This window comes from Rana temporaria, chromosome 9, assembly GCF_905171775.1.
Source record: "Rana temporaria chromosome 9, aRanTem1.1, whole genome shotgun sequence".
In the NCBI taxonomy this organism is placed as follows: Eukaryota; Metazoa; Chordata; class Amphibia; order Anura; family Ranidae; genus Rana; species Rana temporaria.
Window position 1 is genome coordinate 60495425 of NC_053497.1, and position 20587 is coordinate 60516011.

General features: G+C 41.7%; 1 protein-coding gene across 14 annotated transcripts in view; it reads right to left on the minus strand.

The window, feature by feature from the left end:
• ZNF185 (zinc finger protein 185 with LIM domain) overlaps positions 1-20587 on the minus strand; it is a 188782-nt gene that overhangs the window by 85221 nt on the left and 82974 nt on the right. For all 14 annotated transcript variants that reach the window (XM_040323636.1, XM_040323643.1, XM_040323648.1 and 11 more), the window contains exons 13-22: positions 18172-18264; positions 16917-16979; positions 16478-16582; positions 15400-15477; positions 12147-12266; positions 9224-9304; positions 8029-8097; positions 6499-6561; positions 1423-1497; positions 33-95 (exon numbers count right to left, since the gene is read on the minus strand). In XM_040323636.1, coding sequence (XP_040179570.1) covers positions 33-95; positions 1423-1497; positions 6499-6561; positions 8029-8097; positions 9224-9304; positions 12147-12266; positions 15400-15477; positions 16478-16582; positions 16917-16979; positions 18172-18264 — 810 coding nt within the window. The remainder of the gene's footprint in view (positions 1-32; positions 96-1422; positions 1498-6498; positions 6562-8028; positions 8098-9223; positions 9305-12146; positions 12267-15399; positions 15478-16477; positions 16583-16916; positions 16980-18171; positions 18265-20587) is intronic.

The following is a 20587-nucleotide window of genomic DNA, read 5'->3' on the forward strand; positions in this document are numbered from 1 at the left end:
CAGAATGCCAAGGTGAGTTCTCTGATACAAACCTGGCAGGTGATGTCTGGAAAGCTGGCTGTAGTGCTTGCATTGACTTCCAAGTATTTTCAAACCTGTAATAATAGATATACAACATATACCTTTATGTTATGGCACCTTAATGACAGTAACAACATAAATCATAAAGAAAAACTACTGTAAAATATTTTATCACAAGCATATAAAAAGTGATGAAGGATGGAAAGCCACGTTTATTACTTAGATCTTTTAGAGCAGACCTTCGCCTATTACATGAACCAGTTTTCATTTAGTTCCTTCCGCCTCTCTATTACAGAACAAGGACACATTTTATTATTATTATTATTGGTAAAGTATAGTGTAGTTTTCTGCTGCAAGGCAGCACATCCGGCTTATTTGCCTTGGATGAGGTAAGTGAAGGAGGACTGCACTAAGGTAAAGGAAGCTATTTAGGGGGAAAAAATCCTTTACAACCCCTTTAAGTTGGTTATTCAGCATAATGCATAATTCCAAGAATAAATAGGCAGTACAAAGAGACATAGCAAAAGCAAAGCACACAATACATTTTGTTGAGATTTTCTGAAAAAATTATAAAGCCAAAATGAACGAGCTGCATGGAATGTGATCCTATAGAAGTTTACACGCTACTGGCTTGACTCTGAGATTTAGTTCTCTTCATAGATTAAAATAGGACTTCTGAAGCATTTTCTTTTTAGCTTCTGTGACTATGTTACCGTGTACTGATGCCAACGGCAAGATGTGAGCCTGGTGAGTGAGTGGAAAGCTGTGTAAACATTGTGAAAACCACTGATGAGTGAATCACACATTTCCTGTAATGCCAACTAAAATGCAATTGACCAAGAATACTTTTATACGATAGCTACACATACAGGCCTCATGTACAGGAGTGAGGACTCTATCCCCACCTTATGTAAATGTTCTAGGTGCACAATCGCCAGTGCTGTCACATGATTCGCTATACTCAGAAGTAGGGGGTATGTCACTGCCTGGGCTAGTGTTGGCCAAACAAAGTGGCACAAAGGTTAGGCACGTATGTGTTGCTGGTGGGCAGCATTAAAGTGAATCTGTTGATTTGTCTTGAATTGGGAAAGAACTTGTTTACTTTAAGATAATCATGTACATATTATTACAAAAAACACACTAAAAGGCTGTTAGTCATTTTATAATGGGAGAACATGATTTTTTAGAAACTTCTGGAAGAACTTGCATCCGTGAATAGGCATTTTTCTTATCTATGATCAAAACTGTCACCATTTGGACTGAATGTGCATATAAACATAGAAATAAACATAGAAATAAACATAGAAATAAACATAGAAATAAACATAGAAATAAACATAGAAATAAACATAGAAATAAACATAGAAATAAACCAGTCTTTCAGCATTCAGAGAAAATTACCTGCTGGCATCCTCGGACAGATATAAATCAAGGGATTTCGCCAGAGATTCATTCTTTTTGTCTTTGACCTCCACCCTGTGCAGAGAGAACAATCACGGTGATATATCTGTCTTTGCAGTTCATGTTTTCATGTTTATCATGCAGTGAGATACATCTACAGATAGAACTGGTTGGAAGGACTTATGCCTCGCACACACGATCAGGTTTTTGCCTGAGCAAACTCACATTGGAATTCCGATGGTATTCAATCGGAGGAAATGTAAACTCAGATGGAATTCCTTGGAATTTCCGATGGAAAAACTCAGATGGGCATACACATGGTCGGAATTTCCGATGGAAAAAGTCAGACTTTTTTCATCGGAAATTCCGATCGTGTGTACGAGGCATAAGAGGCATATCATAGGTGAGAAACACTCTGGAGATAAAAACACATTCTGAAATGTCTACAGATATATTCCAGTCAAAAACTAAAACAAATATTAGGCAACTTATCAAATCGTTACAGAGAAACCAGTTCTAAATGCGTTCTGTGCCGCCACTGTATATATACACATACACACATACAGTACAGACCAAAAGTTTGGACACACCTTTTCATTCAAAGAGTTTTTTTTTTTCATGACTATGAAAATTGTAGATTCACACTGAAGGCATCAAAACTATGAATTAACACATGTGGAATTATACATAACAAAAAAGTGTGAAACAACTGAAAATATATTTCATATTCTTATTATTAACAAAATAAAGAAAACTCTTTGAATGAAAAGGTGTGTACAAACTTTTGGTCGTCTGTACTGTATGTATATATATATATATATATATATATATATATATATATATATATATATATATATATATATATATATATAGTGACAGGAAGTCAGGTAAATCTGTGGGTGTTGTCACTGATGGGACATACATTTCTGCCTTGTTTAGACAATACACAGATTGTTATCGGACGTCGGCTACAAACGTAGCCAGAGGAAGGCTAGAGGCCGTTAGAAAACTTCAGCTGTTCAGAATGAAGCAATCAAGGCCTTTATAAGTAGCCAGAAGGTTACCACTTGGTTGCTGCATCACTCCTAAGGCTGTGTGAGTAGGAGAGCAGTGCCAGAAAGTCTCCTGATGAGGTGAGGAGACCATTGACTTTTTCCTGTGTTATCAATGTCAAAAGACTACTGTTTGTGCTGTATGACCAGCATTGTCTGCCCAGCGCTAGGCTGAGCCAGACTCCTTAGATAGGTTCCTGTGTGGAAGGTAGACGCCCAGAGTGGCTAGGATTTATTTTATATTTGATTTTGTTTATGCTGTTTGGATGCTTGCAATTATTTTCCAGCAAGATGGAAAAATAAACAAAAACATTTATTTTTCAACTGTCTTCGACTGCCAGTCTGTATAAAATCAGTGTGTGGTGAACCCAAGTAAGGGGTCACACACCCCGCTACCGAGCTAACCCCTCACATATGGTGGAGAATGCGGGCAATTAAAGTAAACCCAAAATGGAGGAGATACTGAAATCAACAACAGGCAAATGCAGCTCAACAACAGACGAATGCAGGTTTGCAGCGGAGCCTTGCAGCTCAACAACAGGCTCAACAACAGAGCCTTGCAGCTCAACAACAGGCTCACCAAGAGAGCATTGCAGGCTTGGAACAGAGACACCAGCAGCAAATGGAGGCCATCGTGAAACTACTTCAGAGACAGCAGACCGAGGCTGGGAGTCAGGCCAGTAACGTACCGACTTTTCAGGTGCGAAAATTATATTTGATTTTGTTTATGCTGTTTGGATGCTTGCAATTATTTCCAGCAAGATGGAAAAATAAACAAAAAAACGTTATTTCTCAACTGTCTTCGACTGCCAGTCTGTATAAAATCAGTGTGTGGTGAACCCAAGCAAGGGGTCACACACCCCGCTACCGAGCTAACCCCTCACAATATATATATATATATATATATATATATATATATATATATTTTTTACACACACACATACATACATACATACATACATACATACACATATACACACACATACATACACGCACACTTGTTTTTATAAGATGGAAACTAGCATTGCTGAAACCTTCTTCCCTTCTTCTGAAAATAGCTTGGAGGATGACATGAGAAATGAGAGTATGATGTTCTGCAATCCATTTCAGTTACATTTTAAGTGCCCATAGCTAGGGATGACCTTGGGTTTGGCTCCAGGTTCAGCCGAATACAAGTCATATGTCAATGCTGGGCCAAAGAGCTGCTGGTGGGACCATATTAGGTAAATTATGTAACGAGCATCTATGTGTCCCAGCCACAGCCGTTTGGCCCGGGTATGAAAGTTGCCTTCTGGGTGTGGCTGAATCCAAACGCTTTACTACATAAACACTGAATTTGCACAGCTCCCAACTGTCCCTGATTTCGAGGGACTGTCCCTGATTTTGAGAAATGTCCCTCTGTCCCTCATTCCTCCTCATTTGTCCCTCATTTTGGTCTGATCTATATAGTTGTATATACAATGCAATGTTTTCCAGGTCTAAACCTTTCATCCAATTTCTAAATTGCAGCATTTGTAAATTCCAAAAGCCAAAATGAAGCAATAGTAGTGGTAAAAAAATTTAAAATAAATGTTTTTGTACAATTCTCCTTTAAGAGGGTGTGGCAGGGTGTGTTTCCTATGTCTGCATACTTTTGCTGATAGGTGTCCCTCATTCCCATCTCAAAAAGTTGGGAGGTATGGCATTTGTCATGTGTTCATTTTTTGAATTGCTATATACTTGTCTATATTCTCTTCTTCTAGAATTCATCATGATATGAGAACCGGTCCACTTTATTGCATAATTAATTTATGTGGTAGTGGACAGTGTGCTCATGTAATGCAATAGCAGGTTGCCTCTTCTCAGTCACCCTCAGCACACTTAAAGCGGAGGTTCACCCATAGCGAACACATTTTCCCCTTAGCTTCATGCTCGTTTTGTCTAGGGGAATCGGCTATTTGTTTTAAAATATGATCCGTACTTACCCGTTTACGAGATGCATCTTCTCCGCCGCTTCCGGGTATGGGCTGCGGGACTGGGCGTTCCTTCTTGATTGACAGTCTTCCGAGAGGCATCCGACGGTCGCATCCATCGCGTCACGATTTTCCGAAAGAAGCCGAACGTCGGTGCGCAGGCGCAGTATAGAGCCGCACCGACGTTCGGTTTCTTTCGGCTACGAGTGACGCGATGGATGCGATCCTCGGAAGCCTCTCGGAAGACTGTCAATCAAGAAGGAACGCCCACTCCCGAAGACCCATATTCGTTTTTATTTTCTATTTTCCCCTTAGCTTCATGCTCGTTTTGTCTAGGGGAATCGGCTATTTGTTTTAAAATATGATCCGTACTTACCCGTTTTCGAGATGCATCCTCTCCGTCGCTTCCGGGTATGGGTCTTCGGGAGCGGGCGTTCCTTCTTGATTGACAGTCTTCCGAGAGGCTTCCGACGGTCGCATCCATCCATCGCGTAGCCGAAAGAAACCGAACGTCGGTGCGGCTCTATACTGCGCCTGCGCACCGACGTTCGGCTTCTTTCGGAAAATCGTGACGCGATGGATGCGACCGTCGGATGCCTCTCGGAAGACTGTCAATCAAGAAGGAACGCCCAGTCCCGCAGCCCATACCCGGAAGCGACGGAGAGGATGCATCTCGAAAACGGGTAAGTACGGATCATATTTTAAAACAAATAGCCGATTCCCCTAGACAAAACGAGCATGAAGCTAAGGGGAAAATAGAAAAAAAAAAACGAATTGGGTGAACTCCCGCTTTAAGTCACATTTTAAAAACTGTGGTGGATTTCGACTTGTGGACTTTGCCATAAAAATGCAAAGGAACCTACAGTCGATTTGCACCCAAAAAGCTATATTTTAAATATAAGCAGATACCATAAAGTTGAATGTAATGCTAACTTATGTACAGTACAGTAACTTGAGCATTCCAGCTTTGACATTCGTGGAGTTCCCATCTTTATCCCCCCCACTTTAGCAATATAAAACAAGACAAAAAAAAAAAAACTTGCTCTGCTGCTTTGTTTGCAATTTGCAAAAGTTGAAAACCAAATTTGAGAATTAACAATTTTGTGGCTGCAGCAATCAGGTGGAGCTACAAACTTAGGTACACAAATCTCATTACTGGAAATTCCACGATGTGCAAGAAGCTAATCTGAATACAGATATCAATATCTAGACACTAGTAGAAGCTTCCCCCAATTATACACAGCTCAAGTGACCCAACATAGTGTGACCATTATGCTTCTGAAGACATCAGCCACCACATCTCCACTTCCCCCACTTTTATTGGATAAGCCAAATACTTGCTCCCCCCACTGGTCACTGTGTTTCCTCCCACTAACATGTACATCCTATATTGATGTAAGATCTTGTGGGAGAAACCACAGCGGAAAGGTGGGGGAGAAATAATTTGACATAATCAGTAGTCTAGAACACATGCAGCAGCTGAAAGTGAAGAAGCCAAGTGGCGTATTGAGAAAAAATGACCTGTGGTGACATCAATTTAGGATTATTTTCAATGATTAGATATAGTGCCAGCATTTAGATGAAGGTTAAGGCAGCGTTTCTCAATTCCAGTCCTCAAGGCGCACCAACAGGTTATGTTTTCAGGATTTTCCTCAGATGAAGCGGCTGTGGTAATTACCAATGCCCCGTACACACAATCGGAATTTACGATGGAAAAAGTCAGACGCCCCATCGGATTATTTCCATCGGAAATCCCTGAGGAATTCCGTCAGAGTTTAGATAGAGAACATGTTCTCTTTTACTCTGATGGAATTCCGTCTGTATTCCGATGTGATTTTGGTCGGACAAAGGTCGGACCGTGTGTACGGGGCTTTAGGCAGTGAAACTGATCAAATCACCTGTACAAAATAATGGAAAGCCTGAAAACATGACCTGTTGGTGCGCCTTGAGGACTGGAATGAAGAAACACTCGGTTAGGGTACCACCTAGTAAAAATAAGATAAAAACTAAAATTTATTAATTATATTTGATACAATCAAGAAGAACGCAGAGGTGATCTCTGTCATACAAACCGTGCAGGTGATGTCTGCAAAGCTGGTTGTGCGTTTTGATTTACTTTCCAATTATTTTCAAACCTGTAATAGATATGTAACAAATATAATTTCAGATACTTAATGAGAGTAACAAGGATATATCAATTAGGAGAAAAAGGATTAAAAGGATAAAAAGGTTGACATTCAGTGCTTCAATAATAAAACCTGAGTTTCTAGAAGCCATATTCCTGTTTTCAAATAATCGGTATAAAAACCCTTCAATTTGTACAATTCATAAAACGTATTTGGTTGCATTTAAACATGGTTAAAATAAAAATGAGTCATTGTTAATATTTAGCTTTAAATTACAATGTGTAAAGATTGGTAATGGCTGGTTTGAAAATAAGTTATGCTAGCTTGGGGTCCTTCTTTAACAGCTTATAACATCCTATGATTATCACTTGTATCATAGTGCCAGGTCTAAAAATTGGAAATAAATCAGAATACAATCATGAATACAAGTTCATATTTAACTGATGGCATACACATGTATATCAAAGTGGGAGTACATGATTGCATAGCTCCCAACTGTCGCGGATTTCGAGGGACTGTCCTTGATTTGGAGCAATGTCCCTCTTTCCTTATTTGTCCCTCATTTTGCTCTGATCTATATAGATGTATATAAAACGCACTTTTTATCTCTCAAAAAGTGTTTCCCAGTGCTAAACCTTTCATCCGATTTCTAATTTGCTGCATTTGTACATTTTAAAAGCCAATATAAAAGGAATAGTAGTGGTAAAAAAAAGTCCTTGTGGATTTAATGAACCTTTTTTTGGTCACTTCTCCTTTTAAGGGGTTGTAAAGGTAAATGTTTTTTCACCTTAATGCATCCTATGCATTAGGGTGAAAAAACATCCGACGGTACCGGCCCCCCCGAACCCCCATTTTACTTACCTCACCCCTCGAAAGTCCCATGCGCGTCCCCGTGATCCTCTTCGGTTCCCAGCCTGGCCGTTGATTGGCTAGGCTGGACGGATTGATAGCAGCGCAGCCATTGGCTGGCGCTGCTGTCACTCACTTCCGATGACGCGGCGCGCCGGGGGGCGGGCCCGAGTGATACAGTCGGCGGCTATGCCCGCCGCTGTATCACGGGAGCGCGCCCGCAAAAGATTTCCACCATGTAAGCGCGAGCTTGAAGGTGGAAAGCTCTTGCGAGGAGGAGCCGAGACAGCCGCCGAGAGACCCCAGAAGACAGCGTTTGGGGACACCCTGTGCAAAACGAGCTGCACAGTAGAGGTAAGTAAAATATGTTTGTTATTTAAAAAAAAAACATTTTTGCCTTTAGTGTTCCTTTAAGGGGGTGTGGCATAGTGTGTGTCCTATGCCTACATACATTTGCTAGTAGGTGTCCCTCATTCCAATCTCAAAATGTTGGGAGGTATGTGATTGCCAATGTGAATTACATGTGAATAGGCGATAGGTTATCTATCATCAAACTGTCACCAGTTGGACTGAATGCGCCCACGATCATCTTAGAAATAAACCAGTCTTTCAGCATTCGGAGATTACCTGCTGGCATCCTCATAGAGGTATGAGAGAAGCGATTTCGGCACATCCTTCTGGTCTTTGGCCTCCACCCTGTGCAGAGAGAACAGTCATTGTGATAGATCTGTCTTGTCTGATTATCATTCAGTGCTAAGTGAGATACATCTACAGGTAAGACCGGTTACAAGGATGAAGAGATATATATAGAAGGGCGAGCACACTACAGAAACATGCAGATGAAAACAATTGCCTAGATACAGTCCAAATTGTTTACAGGTACATTCCAGGTAAAAAAAAAAAAAAAAGGTAGATGCTTTTAAGCAACCTGCCTATCAAAGGGTTTTGTGCAGCCAATTCTCAGTTCTTTCTATGGCTTGCTAGAAATGCTACAGAGCTGTTGTATTCTTAAAGTGGAGTTTCCATCCCCAATTTTTTTTTTTTCATTATTGTGCTTATTAGACCTAAAAAAGTAAAAAAAAACATTTTTTTTACTCATCTGGAAATGCCTGTTGCTATGCGGTCCCACGAAATCTGCCTTTGAAAGTTCTTAGGATTCTGACATCATCTCCCTCTAATGCTCCTGGAAAATGTGTGTCATCATTTCCCAGGATGCAGTGCGGTGTCCAATTATCACTCCCCATCCAAGACTTCCAGGAAGTAAGTGCTTGTAGGCTTCACAATGCCCACAAGCAAAATGACAACGGTGTAGACATAGTTTTATAAACTATCTTTTTTTAATATCTATGCGGATCGGTGGCGGATTGTAAAATAGTAAGTGACCAGATTTATATTATAAAAACGCAGGATGAAAGGACATACATTTAAAAAAATGCTAATTGTGGTTGGAACTCCGCTTTAAAGAGACACGGTCATAAAGAAACGTTTCCAAAGGGTTAAAAAATTTTTTTAAACAATTATCACTTATGCTGCACTTGCATACCAATTAATAATGTATTTTGTCACCAACAGCGGTATCGTTTTCTTCAACCTACATGTCTGGACAACATTGCTCGCTCTGTCCCTCCAGGGGGCCTGACTGCTGCTTGCAAAGCCTCCGGCGCTCCCTTGAGCGACAGTGGGGACCAGGCCAAGTTTCCCCTGCCTGTGCTGAACATCAGAACCTACCGCTGTCACTGATAATGTGAAGGTACCCCTGTGTTTCTGAAGAGCTAAATATTTTCCCCATTTCTCTTATTGTATAGAATTATTTCACAATTACCTCTCAGTTCTTGTAGTGTGCGTAGTTGTAGAGCTCTCTTTCTCTGTTGGTGGTTTGGAAGCGTCTTTGCTTTCATTGCGGCTGGAAACACAGAGGCCATTAGCTGGTTTTGTACAAGGTGCATGAATTTTGTACCCACATTTATTTATCAAAGGTGGTTTTATGGCACCAACAATTTACGCAGTGCTTCACATATTGTACATTTATATCAGTTCCTGCCTTCAAGGAGTTATAGTTAGGGTCCCTATCCCACCTGTATGCTGTGACGGACCCTGTACTCAAGATGAGTCTGTCCGCCGTAAATGCTTCCTCTGTCCGCAACCACACCATCCAAAGACCCCTTAGCTTTCCCATTCACTAGTCGTAGCTCAGTGTAGGGTAAAACAGACAGTTTTATTAGAACCAGAATAGTCAGAAACATAAATTAACATGAGCTAATAAACTAATCCCTTACATCAGCCGATGTGACTCCCTAACTACAATAGACATTATCATACATATCAACACAGAACTCCTTAATGCAATTGCAGGGTTAATTAGCACAACCAACAATGGGTGAAAGAAGCTACACTAGACTCATTTACATTATAACAGACAACAGACAGGTGGCTGAAGGTTACATCAGCATCTTCTAACAGTATGTGTCCCAACATATGAATCAGTCACTATTTCTAATATGACATATACAGGGTTCCCAGAGTCTGTGTGTCTTGGGGGGACATGGACCCAAATCCAAAGTAACACCACCTCAAGGGTCCCCAGGCATACAGCTCACAAAGAGCACCGTTCCCCCAAATGCCAGGGCCCATAATCGCAAGGCAAGAGGCTGGCATTCAGTCCTCTCCAAAAGTCTCTGTCCCGGCTAGGTCTGTCACACATGCATTCAGGCACACACACATACTCCGGTCAATTTAGACAGTACGTTTTTTGAAGTATGGGTGTAAAACAGAATACCCAAGGGAAACTCACACAAGCACGAGGGGACGATGCAAACTGTATGCAGAGAGTGTCCTAGCAGAGGCAATCGGGTCCTCTCTCCTGCTAGACTGGGATACGAGTGAGATGGCCCCCACCCGTCCCCATAGCATAGCAGGGCGGAAGCGATGTCAAAACGTCACTTCTGCCCATGCTTCTTAAAGCAATATTTTCTTGTTGTCATTTTTTCAAATGACAATTTTTTTTTTTGCATTTTAGTCTTTTTGATCCCAGATCAAATATTTAAGAGGATCTGTCATGCCTTTTTCTATTACAAGGGATGTTCACATTCCTTGTAATAGGAATAAAAGTGATCCATTTTTTTTTAGTGTAAAATATAATCAAATAAATAAGCAAACAAAAATTTTTTTTTGAAGTGCCCCGTCCCGATGAGCTCGCGCGCAGAAGCGAACGCATACGCGAGTCTGCAATAGCTCTCTTCCCTCTTTCACAGGACACAGAGGCAGCAGTGGGAGCCATTGGCTACTGGCTTGGAAGCGTACCTGCACTACTGCCACCATATAAAGTGGCCTCCTGTGGTGGAACATGGAGAAGATGAAAAGCCAAGAGTGCTGACCCCCTACTGTATAATTAGATAGAGAGGGAACTGTCAGTGCTACCTCTAAGATTTAAGCAAAAGATTCACCACCTGTGCTTCTCATTTAGGTGTAAAGATACAAGCAATAATCTGGTGGGTTACCAGGGATGGACTGGCCATCGGGACTACCGGGAGTTTCCTTGCGGACCGATCGGCTCAGTGGGCCGGCTGTTACTGTCAGTGACATTCATAGTCTCTGAGTCGGTCTGTGTGGATGTGTCACTTAAGCGAACGCTGCTGCACCCGGCAGCGGCGCTAATAGCCATCATCGATGCCGCACGACACTTCCCTCCTATGTTTACAGCCCTGTCCCAGCGGCGCGACGTCACTCACGGCCGGAGGTGGAAGAGGATTATCATGGGAGGAGCCAAGGAGAGCTGCTGTGCAACCAAGAGGAGCCAGCACCGCTGAGGAGCCACTATTGCCAACAACTTCAGGCAGCAAAACACAACAGTCAGTGTGTAACTAGTATTGCATTCAAAAGTAAGAAACCACTAAGCTAAATTAGGCTGATGCCATACGGAATGCAGCCATCTGATTTCAGTATGAAGATTATGAACTGGGACTATCTGTCTGTTTTTTTTAATATGCAGCATGGTGGGGGAGGGGGGTAAATGTACTGCCACACACTGGTCATAGTAACTGATGTAATAATGTCCTGCACTGGTCATGGTCACAGATGAATGAATTTACCAGTCACTGATGAATGAATTTACTGGTCACGGTCACTGATGAATGAATTTACTGGTCACGGTCACTGATGAATGAATTTACTTGTCACTGATGAATGAATCTACTGGTCACGGTCACTGATGAATGAATTTACTGGTCACATTCACTGAGAAATGAATTTACTTGTTACAGTCACTGATAATTGAATGTACTGGTTACGGTCACTGATGAATGAATGTACTGGTCACTGATGAATGAATTTACTGGTCACTGATGAATGAATGTATTGGTCACTGATGAATGAATGTATTGGTCACTGATGAATGAATTTACTGGTCACTGATGAATGAATGTATTGGTCACTGATGAATGAATGTATTGGTCACTGATGAATGAATTTACTGGTCACTGATGAATGAATTTACTGGTCACTTATGAATGAATGTACTGCCACTGCTGGTCATGTTACTGATAAATTAATGTACTGCCCCTACTGGTCACGGTTACGGATAATTTTTTGTTTGCGCAATTGCGTATAGTTTATATACTGTTTTTGTGTGCGTTTGCAAAAAATAAAGTGGGCTGGTCTGGATGAAGTCCAGGGCCAAATTTGTGTCCCAGTCCAGCCCTGTGGCTGTTAATAATAATAATAATAATAAATAAAAGAAGACAACATACCTCTCCTCTCTGACCACTGTGATTTTTCCAGCTTCAGGCTTCACAGGGGAACTTCTGCCATCAACATTGCTGATCATAGAATAGGAGGTCAGCCTGGGGCTGCTGCTTCTCTCGGACACCCTAAGAAAACAATATGTTACAGCAACTCAGGAAACTGGGGGATCCTTTTTCTTAACAGACAATATTTAAAGCCATAAAAGGAAAGAGAAAGGTGCCTCTAAGTGCAGTAGTTAAAATATTTATTACAGGCACAACAGGACTAAAAACACTTAGAGTAAAAGGTCATAGGTATATATCAATTGCCTAAATATACCTGCACTGACAGAAATCTCAACTCTAGCACACTACCCAAGTAGAGGGTGCTAAAAAAGATTTATTACAGGCACAATGGGATTAAAAACACGAGAGTAACCGGTCATAGGCATATAATGATTAGGCCTCATGTGGATCACTGTAATCCTTGTCTGTCTGGGTAAAAGAGAGCTGTCCTGCAGCTGTCAGAGTCCCTGGTGACCTGGATTAGTGAGGAGGTAAAGATGGGATGAGGCGGCCCAGGTTCTGGAACCAAGCTGGAACGCACAAGGCCGATATACCATCAGGTGAAGGTGGTGTTCGGTAACGCATTTCGGACCATGCACGGCTCCTTTGTCAGATGGGGTCTATGTCACCAGGGACTCTGACAGCTGCAGGACGTCTCTCTCTCTCTCAACCAGACAGATGAGGATTATAGCGATTCGCATGAGGCCGAATCATTATATGCCTATGACCGGTTCCTCTCTTGTAAGTGTTTTTAATCCCATTGTGCCCGTTATAAATCTTTTTTAGCACCCTCTACTTGGGTAGTATGCTAGAGTTGAGATTTCTGTCAGTGCAGGTAAATTTAGGCAGCCTAGCTGACAGCTATGCCTTTTTGTCTTGATCTGTGAGCTGGTAGTGTTTTTAAAGTATTCTGGTGACTCACAGCTAGCTTCATTTTTTGATTGCCTCCCTTCTGTTTCTAGAAGGAAGGAGTGGAAGAAAGGTGGAGCTGTATGGGGTGTTCTAAAGAGCCCTGATCAATCCCCAACCTGGATTTGCAGGGGGCTGGCCTCCTTTTAAACCTAGATTCAGCCCAGCTGGGAGGACTTGTTTGGGTAGAATAACTGGAGATGGAGCATTAGGCTGTTGGGCCTTGGAGGAAGCACCCCAGTCTGGGGGTGACCTTGGGCCAGGGGCTCAGAGCTGAACAGGAATCCCACACAACCCAAGGGCTGTCCTGAACAAGAGCAAGAGAGGACAGCGGGGAATACTGCCAGGCAAATATCCAGGAGGGATTCACCAGGTGTTGGTGAGTGGCAGGCACACTCGGGAGAGGGATGCCGGAGAGGACTGGGAGTGTGGCAGTGATGTCGGGCTGCTGCAGTCAGGAGGGCTGTCAGGGTCTGCAACGGGCTGACTCGGATCAGCAGTCCGTCAAAGAGGGCAGCTAGTATCAGTACTTTATTTGCTACAGGATAGGGGCCTGAGGTCCCTGCCTGTAATAAGGTACTCTTTGCTAGGCTTAGGCTTAGCCATGTGCTAGCTGCATCGGAAGAACTGTGCTGGAGGTAAAGGGAGAGCTAGTCTGTAGAAAGTGTTGTGCAGTAGGAGAATATCTGAATTGTCCCAAACCACACAAGAATCTTGTTTCTGGGCATCCCATGAATTCCTTAACTCCATCCAAGTTCTAATCATTAAAATAAAATACAAAAACAAAGCTGACGAACTTGTTCATCGTCTTGGAGTGTCTGGAAGTGAATGCCGGGCCAGGCCGGGCAGGGTGACAGGTGGGTCACAATCACTCAACAGCCCCTACGGGGGTACCGCTACACTTTTAACTACTGCACTTAGAGGCGCCTTTCTCTTTCTTTTATGACCCTCCAGAGCTGCTTCTTCTCTAAAAATTGCTGCCTTCAGTGCCATCTCTTCACCGCTACAAAGGACTGGATATCCAGCCTCCAACCAACCTTGGCGTTGAATACATGAATGCTTAAATTGATACAAAGGCTGCTCTGTGCAACAATATTGAATAGTAAGGTTCCTTTCTTCCTCTTCTGCTTCCCTCCAGCGCCGGCAGCTTATCCCTCTTCCGGGTGCATCCTGTAGCAAGCCTGGTGCTAAGGGGGCACCTGTACATGCACACTCCCCAGCTGGGCTGTGTGTGTCCATAGGCACACACAGTACAATTAGGCCACACCTCCACTCCCTTCTCACAGGAGTTTGACTGATAGCAGTGGGAGCCATTGGCTTGTCCACTGCTCTCAGTTTCTCTTGTGAATGCAAAAAGTTAGGGAAACAGTGCTGGAGCCGGAGATGTTTAGGGACAGAGGAGGGTAGGACAGGTAGAGAATACATTAAAGTAAAAAAAAGTTTAAACTTTAGAACAACTTTAACATGTTTGACAGTTTCTATGCACTCTACACATCCCACAGTCCATATCCATAATTGGGAGTGAATAAAAAGAGGGTGACTATGTTCTTACATACATTAGGACCATGGAGAATGAGCTTTGCCACCCTGTAACAGGAAGGCAGATCAAGCAGCAGAATATAAAAGGAATCTGGAGATTTGGAGGAGGCTGAGAATAATATAAGGGACTTTTTTTGAGTTAAGAATATTGTACATACTCAAATAGAATTTTCTTTTTTTTTTAAAACCAGAGTTTAGTGTCACATTAAAGCGGAGGTCCGCCTAAAAAAATATATATTAAAAGCCAGCAGCTACAAGCTGACTTTTAATACATGGACACTTACCTGTCAAGGATGCCCGTGATGTCGGCAGCCGAAGCTGATCAGTCGCTCGGCTCTCGGCTGCCCCCGCCACCATCCTTGGTGAGGGAATAAGGAAGTGAAGCCTTGCGGCTTCATTTCCTGGTTCCCTACTGCACATGCGCAAATCGCGCTGCGCATCCTCACTGGTTCCTACTGTCTTCTGGGACCTGTGTGTCTCCCAGAATACAGCGGGGGAGGACAGTGTATGTGCAGGAAGTGGCGTAGGTGACCGTGATCACTGTGGTGATCTATGCCAGGAAGTGGGAGCAAATACCTGTATTACACAGGTATCTACTGCCTCCTTCCCCCTGAAAGGTGGTGGGGGGGGGGTTCCAAAAAGTGGAAGTTCCATTTTTGGGTGGAATGCCACTTTAAATATTGTAGACACACAACAATAGCCATTGGTAGTGATTGAAGAACTAAATATTGGCCTATATTCTCTAATACAAGTTTTTCCCAATTACCTCTCAGTTCTTGTGTGCACAGTTGTAGTACTTTCCTTCTGTGTTGATGGTTTGGAAGCGTCTTTGTTTTCATTGCGGCTGGAAACACATAGAAGGTCATTAGCTTGTTGTGCAAGTGACATATTTCACCAGCAAATCCACCAAAACGGGAAGGCTGACTCACAAAAATATATGACTAGTTTGTGGTAATTCCGTATGTCTCTCTATATACTATACATATGTCAGGCTGTACACTGCTGAGAAAGTACAGCAACTGCATGATAAGTAAATTGTAGATCCTCAGACTGCATATTTGTTGATAAATCTAATTGTCCAGAGTTTGTACAAATCAGGTTGTAACATGCATGACCATCTTACAGCATATTACCATAAATAAATGTGAATGGGCAGGTTGACACTTGGCTAACAAATACCAAAATTTCACAGTTTTATTTATATGAGAAAATTGAAAAGATATAATCCTGACCCTAAAATGTCATAGTTTCATAGTTTTATAGTTACATAGTAGGTAAGGTTGAATAAAGACAATAGGACTTTTTCCATTGGAAATTCCGACCGCGTGTATGCCCCATCGGAGTAATTCCATCGGAAATTCCAATGAATTCCATCGGAGTATACATAGAGAACATGTTCTCTTTTCCTCCATCGGAATTCCGATGTGAATTTGGTCGGACAAAGGTCTGATCGTGTGCACGGAGAATTACACTCCCTAAAACTGAATAGTTTCTTCCCTAAGATGGGACCACCATTGAGACATTTGTATATCGCTATCATATCTCCTCTCAAGCATCCTCGCTCTCTCCTTGCAGCTATCACTGGAGAACTCTCCTCTGGAAAAACTAGTTGCAATGCTAATCAATGGCTTTGTCACCTTCTATGTGACTAATCTGGAATATGCATGTTTGGTTAGACTCAGTAAATCAGAAAACATTGTGACCCAACATAACCAGGCCAAGGGCATTTTCAAAAGAAGATCAGAAATGGCCCCGTATTTCTGCCATCATAGATTTCCTTGGCCTACATTTTCCTATCTTTGCATTTTGCACATGTCTCTCATGCCCAGTAATAAATAATGTACCTATCCTCTCTGACCACGGTGATCTTCCCAGCTTCAGGTTTTACAGGGGAACTGCTGGTCATAGAATATGAGGTCAGCATGGGGCTGCTGCTTCTTTCCGTCACCCTGAGATAAAAAAAGAAAAAAAAACAATATATTGTATGGAATCAAATATCATACTCATCCTAATGGGGCAATTATGTCTGTGTGCAGAGATTCAGAGTTCCTACTGTGTGCATTCCTACCATGAATCAATGTGAGGTTATCAGGAGTATCTTATTGATCAAACCCCTGTTTTTTGGGGGGCAGTGTCTTTTAAAGGCCAAGTTCACTTTTCCTAAGGGAAAAATAATAAATGCATTTTTTTTGGCAGTAAACAAAATGTGCAATTATTATTTTTCCCCACAGAAGCCAATATTCATAGTGGTTTAAATACAATAAAAACATTTGTTTTACCAACCTAGCTGGAGATGGCTGAGTTGAAGTCTGCTTAGTTTGTGTTTCTGCCCAGTTATTTTCATACCTACAATAAATTGAACAAAGATGAATACAATAGAGCAATGAGTGAATGAGCCACATGCACATATAATAGAGCCATTTTTTGGGGTTTTTGTTTTTGCTGTCAGTGATGTTATTGGAGGATGAATCCACCTAAAAACTGGTATTTCACAAGATGGAGCACTCATAGGGGAAAGAGACCGCCACTCCAGATGAGTGCACCTCGGTGGTGAGTATATACTCAGAAAAATCCAGTGGGTGCAGGCAATGCACGAAGCATAAATAGAAGCAAAAAGGTATGGACAGCCGCACACGGAGTGCGGCTGTCTATACCTTTTTGCTTCTATTTGAGCACTTATAGGGGGTCAGATTCACACAAATCGATAGAAACAGAGTTGAGCATTACGGAAGGATGATCTACCTTATGGCGTATCCTCGACATCAAAGAAGCAAGGAACTAACTCAACCCACCAGGCTCAATCTATAGGTAAAATATAATTTTTTTTGGTGAGCCATTACTTTAAATCTTCAATAGCCTGGAACGTGCTGCTTCCCTGGCTGTGCCGTACAGGTAAAAAGGGAGCTGCTAATATTAGACTTCTTGTGATAATGCAGGTTACATGGCATTGTCTGGCTTGTTAACACACCCAGACCAATCATAACAACCAATAAAAGTTATAGAAATCTATGAATTGCAGAATGTTGGAGACACTCTAGACACTTAACCAATCACAAAACACCTAAGGCCTCATCGACACGATAGGTTAAACAGAGGACATCGGTCTGATGTACCGTATTCATCGGTCAAAACCGATCGTGTGTGGGCCCCATAGGTTATTTAACCATCTGTTAAAAAAAAGCCAACTTGCTTTAAATTTAACCGATGGATTCCTAACCGATGGGAAAAAAACGATCGTTAGTAGGCACAAACATCGGTTAAAAATCCACGCATGCTCAGAATCAAGTCGACGCATGCTTGGAAGCATTAAACTTCATTTTTTTCAGCACGTCGTTGTGTTTTGCTTTACTACGTTCTGACACGATCGGTTATTTAACCGATGGTGTGTAGGCGCGACAGACCATCAGTCAGCTTCATCGGTTAACTGATGAAAACGGTCCATCGGTCCGTTCTCATCAGATGGACTGATCGTGTGTACGCGGCATCACACAATACTTAACCAAAACAGCTCCTTCTCAATAAACCTAGATTTCTGTACCTGTTGGCATCATCAGCGAGATACGATGACAGGTTTTTGGGGAGGGTCTGACTCTTCCTGGTGGTGCCAATCTCTTCATCTTGTATATCAACCCTTTAAAATACATTTTGAAAAAAGTGTGAACAAGCTCTTGCACAAATTGCCCAATTTTCCACTAAAAAGGTGTACCTACACAATCTTCATAGTAATAATAATGGAAAACAAAGTACAAAACATTTTTACATATTCATTCAATTTCAGCAGTGGGAAATAATTTATTCTGGAATTTTTTGTTTATATTTCTGGCAGCTCAGCAAATAGTCGCACAGAGATGGGAGAATTTAGCGCTGTAGACAATTGTTGAAATCCGTAATTCTCAAAGTGAATTTAACATTACAATATAAAATACAGATTGCTATGAAAGCAATTACTATTCTGTATTACTAGAGGAATTGCCTTTGAGATTGAGATTTAAGTGGCACTGGCAGGGGGTCCCTTAATGGATTTGCTATGGTGCCCCCATTACACAGATGGAGACGTATGTTATAATGTTATCAGAATGAAGGACGCAGAAGTTACATAATGTTTTTATTGTAATTAGAGAGCTGCTGCATGTCAGAGCGTCTGTTTTTCGAAGTGTGAATTAATGGGAAAAACAATGAATTTTAAAAAATCTTTATCATTATCACAGACAGTTTCTATATCTGCCATACACATGGCAAAAGAAATCTAGCAAAGGCTTTATCCATTCCCTGTTCTGAGCTTAAAAAAGTCTTATCTAGAATTTCACTCTGAGGACCACTGTAACTATAAATATATGTGTTAGGTATAGTTTTAACATGAAGAAGGATACACCTTCATATAAAAGGAACACTCGGAAAAAAAAAAAACTTGGTTTACTAAAAGGTTTTATTTGCACTAACATACAATTTTTCAGGACAAGCTTTCGGGGTATGTCGCCTTCTTCAAGGTCCAAGCAGTAAAATTTTACTTTCAGGGAATGTGGATGTTAAATGCAATTGTGCAAGTCATGCCCAAATGGCCCTGAACTGAATCCACCTGGCTCATCTGTATTTTCCAGGTGGGAGTTCATGTAGTGCACTAAATCAGAAAAATGCTGCACGTGTGTTTTTTGGTCTGTTCTTGTGTATTGCCAACCCCATCAAAAAATAATTGACTTACCCAACGCAATGCATGTTAACACATGACACTCTGGGGTTGATTTACTAAAACTGGAGAGTGCAAAATCTGGTTCAGCTCTGCATCGAAAACCAATCAGCTTCTAGGTTTTATTGTCAAAGCTTAATTGAACAAGCCGATGATAGTTGATTGGCTACCATGCACAGCTGCACTGGACTTTGCACTCTTCAGTTTTAGTAAATCAACCCTAATGTGTGCTAACACACGTACATTAAAGCCTCGTACACACGATCAGTCCATCCGATGAGAACGGTCCGAAGGCCCGTTGTCATCGGCCAACCGATGAACCTGACTGATGGTCCGTCGCGCCTACACACTATCGGTTAAAAAACCGATCGTGTCAGAACGCGGTGACGTAAAACACAACGACGTGCTGAAAAAAACGAAGTTCAATGCTTCCAAGCATGCGTTGACTTGATTCTGAGCATGCGCAGGTTTTTAATCGATGCTTTTGCATACGAACGATCAGTTTTGACCTATTGGTTGGGCGTCCATCGGTTAAATTTTAAAGCAAGTTCTCATTTTTTGGACCGAAGGTTAAAAAACCTATGGGACCTATACACGATCGGTTTGGACTGATGAAAACGGTCCTTCAGACCGTTGTCCTCTGGCGATCCTATCGTGTGTACGAGGCCTACTGCAACACAAAAGAACAGAGATGTGTGAATGGACCCTAAAGCCTCTTACACACGATTGACAAAGCGAAAGACTTTTGTCCGAAGAGCTTTGGCCAGGAACTTGTCTTGCATACAAACGGCACAAATTGTCGGCCAACAAACACAAAGTAGTGGCGTACTACGTAGTTTTTCAGCTCTTTAGCGCCACTCTTTGGGCACCTTCTGCTAATGTTGTGTTTGAGCTGCCTTTCAAAGCACCTCAACGCACATCTACTGTGTGATGTAATACACCTTATTATAAATATTAGCACACCCCAATACACAAATGCATATATATAAAAAAAAATCATGCAACACTTATTTTTTCATGTCTTGAAGTACACTGACAGCCCATTCAAAATGAAAAGGCTGCCTAAAGCTGCACTAGAAAGATATTGCAGCACCCCATATTATGTGAGAAACAGCCCTAAATTATGGCAAAATAAAAAAATTAGATTCTAGTCTGATTGGTGGTACAAGTGATCACGGCGCAACAAGTTGGTATAAAATGTGTGTTTACTGTATAATTCACCTTTTAAAAGATTTTAGTATGTGTATGAAAGAAAATTATATTTGCGTAA